This window comes from Asparagus officinalis, chromosome 3, assembly GCF_001876935.1.
Source record: "Asparagus officinalis chromosome 3, Aspof.V1, whole genome shotgun sequence".
Lineage (NCBI taxonomy): Eukaryota > Viridiplantae > Streptophyta > Magnoliopsida > Asparagales > Asparagaceae > Asparagus > Asparagus officinalis.
Window position 1 is genome coordinate 33,124,415 of NC_033796.1, and position 3,749 is coordinate 33,128,163.

Here is a 3,749-nt window from a genome sequence, read left to right on the forward strand (position 1 = left end):
GGGGATTGAGAGGAGAAGAGAATGAAATAAACGGTGGACTGGAGAAGGTAAGAATAAGTATAGGAAAGGATGGAGTATGAGTGAGAGAAAGAAGGGAAAGTTAGGGATTGGGGGAGAAGAGAATGGAAGAGTTGGTGGGAGGAGGAAAAAGATGGTGGGAAGGGAGAGGTTTGTATAAATTTCAAGATTTGAGGGGGGAAGGCGTTAATCCCGAAAAAAATGGGAGATTGAAGGGCCTATACACAAAAATTACTCAATATTTCACTAAAAAATTGTTTCCAACACCGAAAATACCTGTTTGTCATTGTATTTGTCATTTTTTAGGTCAAAGTGTCATCAGTGTCACTTTTTAGGCAAAACTGGTAAAAAAGTATCACTTTTAAGGCTAAATTGGGATTTTAGCCCCCCAAAAAAACCAACCCCCTCCCCCGAAAAAATGGCACACTTGCACAAGGTGGATAATCTTATTTGACCAGCAACAAATACACCTTTAAAAGTTGAGAACGGGTTGAGAAATTTGAAACTTTTGATGCTTGCATCACTAATGTTAATTTTATTATCATCATAAAGCTTGTCAAAATGTGCAATATGATCAAATTCTGATAAGCATACAGATTTAATTTTTTTATTAGAAAATAAAGTTACTTAAAGAAAAAATACATGTGCCTCCTGCAAAAGGGGTATGAATCTAAACTGAACAAAATTAAAATTGAAGCTAGAAGATTGCCAATTCATAGAAAATAATAAGTTTCAAAAGTTACCTTCTTTTTTAGTGCTCTAATTCTCTTATTGATATCTAGATCAGAATCCTCACTTTTAGTTGTCTCGTTTTGATCTGTGGATGAGTTTGTCGCTTCTGATGTTGAAGAAACAAAGAGATTAGTTATCTGGTCAGTTACTGTTTCCAAATTTTCTAATCTATGTTAAACAAAGAGATTAGTTATCTGGTCAGTTACTGTTTCCAAATTTTCTAATCTATGTTGTTTTTCAACAACTGATGTTGAAGAAACAAAGAGATTAGTTATCTGGTCAGTTACTGTTTCCAAATTTTCTAATCTATGTTGTTTTTCAACAAAAGGACTCTCCTCGGTTCTCAGTTTTCCAGATTGCTCTGGATCCAAGTTTCTTCCCTTGTCGTTTGATGAAGCAAGTGCAGCCTGAAGTTCAGCTAGTTGATTAGTTTTCCAAAAGAATAGGGAACATAAATGTGAAATTCATATCATTCTCTTATCATAATAAAGAAACAGAAATATGGTTATAAAAATAATGACAGTAAAAACAATAGCAGCTGGTTCGTACATCTTCAAATGACCTTTGGGTATATCTACTAGCAAATAATCCAACTGAAGGTCAATAGCTTCATATATAACGCCTTCAATAGTTAACAGTTATAACATGTTGCAGTGCAATATTAGAAAGTCCAACAGTATTCAGGCCATGTTACCTCCATCTCAAAATAGTGCAAGTACTGCCAAGATATACTACTACTAAATTTCACCACAATGTGTTCCACAGATCGTATGGCACAGGAAGACGTATCGGTATTTAACTTGGGATGGCAGGGTTGTGCATGGGGTTTCTCGCCCCAAATGAACACTCAAAATCCCTTTAGTACACATGACAAGCGGATTCAATATTTGCTGACTACCTCTAAGAAAGAAAGGGCTTTATGTATAATGTCATCTCATGTTATATATACATTTTATTTTATCTGAACAACTAATCTACAGGTACATGCCTTTGATAGGAATATATACATTTTATTTTACTTAGGAAACAGAGACAAAGGATAACTTAAGAGAATTCTGTCACTAATAACACGCAACCAAAAAAGACAGGAATACTAAGTGTATTGATCAGTCTTAGTGTATTGATCAATCATTGCAAAAATATCCGACTCTAAATGCAAGTAGCAGTTGGCTAGTTAGCAGTTCGGTTGGGAAATCAGTTTCACATTTCTTCTTAGGGAGATGCATATAACTTGATAAAAATAAAAATAGTTCAACGCTAAAGAGAAACCTAGCTGTCAAATATGTTTATGTGTGGGTGGGTAGTTCCTTTTTTTTTGGTGGGGGTGGGGTTGGGGTTGGGGGGAAGGGGGTTGTGTGTAAGGAAAGTACAAAATTCAAAACGACAGGATGTTTATTATCAAAATAAAGGTAAGTAGAACCAATTTCAAAACCTAAGAACTCGCATAAGTTGAATGTATCCCAGAGGACTGAAGAAGCACAAGATCAGCTTCTAGACTCATTTAGCATGAGTTGAATGTATCCTACAGGACCAAAGAAGCATAAGATCAGCTTCTAAATTTATTTACTACTCATTACCAAAGCTACTAGACTTATTTAATAGACAATTACTGTATCTAGCTACTAGCTTCTGACTACAAATTGTAGGAATATCCCAATTAAATGTTAAATACATGCAATAGGTACATATATAATTTAGTTATTGAAAACATCGAATTTACATATCAAATATATTTTGCTCACTCATACTGAATTCCTAGTTCTTTAACATTTTACTTTTTCACAGTCGAGAATACATCTGTGCACTTCAATTATGCTGAATACAGCAAGGAAAACTTTGTGTTAATCAAGCAGGAGCTCAACCTATATGATTGTGAATTCACACGTTGACATACCCAATTACACATTGACACACACAATTAAGGATAAACTAGTTTCAGAGTCTCTTAACTGGCAATCCTATCCTTAATGCGAATTTATTACACATATCCAAAGTTCTGCCTAATTTGCACAGTTCTTCTCTCCCTTTACAGTAGAGCCACTTAATTCAAGCATAAAGCAGCCTTAAAATGTCATCTTCTAATATTGAATATGAAGCACACCACACATACCAAAGATATTTTGATATTTGCAATTTGATTTCCCACTTTACTGCAGAGTAAAACTCTTTAGTTTCCCTTTTCCCAGCTAACTTGTGGTCACCCTTAACTAAAATAAAGAACATATTAAAAAATGTCTCTTTATCAATTCTATCAACATCACCTTCCAAACAAACCCTCATTCAAAGACCCACTCCTTACAGTTGGCTTGCTTTGTACTTCAACTTATACACCTGCATCCGTAACTTTTTGCTCGTTGGCCAACCAAAACCTCTTTCATCCCATCAGACATTTATGCTATACTAATATATCATATGAACAATTCCAAAGTATCTCATGTTGTCACATACCAACAAAAATTCTGAAGTGCCTTGCATCATAAAGGGTATAAATGCTGGTATTAAGACCGCAACCATGTCCATTCAATATGACATCCCCTTCGTCCGAGCACTCTCCTTCTCTAGATTTAGCCATAACTTTCAAGCTTCGGAGAGCCTCGGGATGTCAGAGGATAATTTGTAGTCCAACAATGTATTAGTACCATGACCTCAGCAACTCCTTTATTATTGGGTTTTCTCAATGTTATTAAAGCTTCCTTCTATCAAGTTCTTATGGTAAGAAAACTCTAAATTTGGAGCTGAAATTCTTTCCCAGGAACACTAGCAAAGATCAGGGAATTCCTGTGGCACTCGATTCAACAAAGATGCAGAAGCAGAAGCATAAGTTACTACTGCCATAACTGCACCAGGAACTTCTCAAGAGGCATAACTTGTTTTCAACTGCTGATTCAAATTCTCCGGTTGTGAGGGATAAACGATGACCACAGGGAAAACTAAGGTAGGGGTTAGTGGGTGCTTTAGGTCTAAAGATGATATTGGCTCCACTCCCAAAGAGCATTTAG

The 3,749-nt window shown here is 35.7% G+C and overlaps 1 protein-coding gene across 2 annotated transcripts in view; it reads right to left on the reverse strand.

The window, feature by feature from the left end:
• Positions 1-3,749, reverse strand: part of LOC109833694 (partner of Y14 and mago-like) — a 7,243-nt gene that overhangs the window by 2,467 nt on the left and 1,027 nt on the right. The window contains exons 3-4 of one of the 2 annotated variants that reach the window (XM_020401473.1): positions 1,000-1,157; positions 762-861 (exon numbers count right to left, since the gene is read on the reverse strand). In XM_020401473.1, coding sequence (XP_020257062.1) covers positions 762-861; positions 1,000-1,157 — 258 coding nt within the window. Of the gene's footprint in view, positions 1-761; positions 923-979; positions 1,158-3,749 lie in introns of both variants that reach the window. The other variant, XM_020401472.1, reaches the window with a different exon arrangement.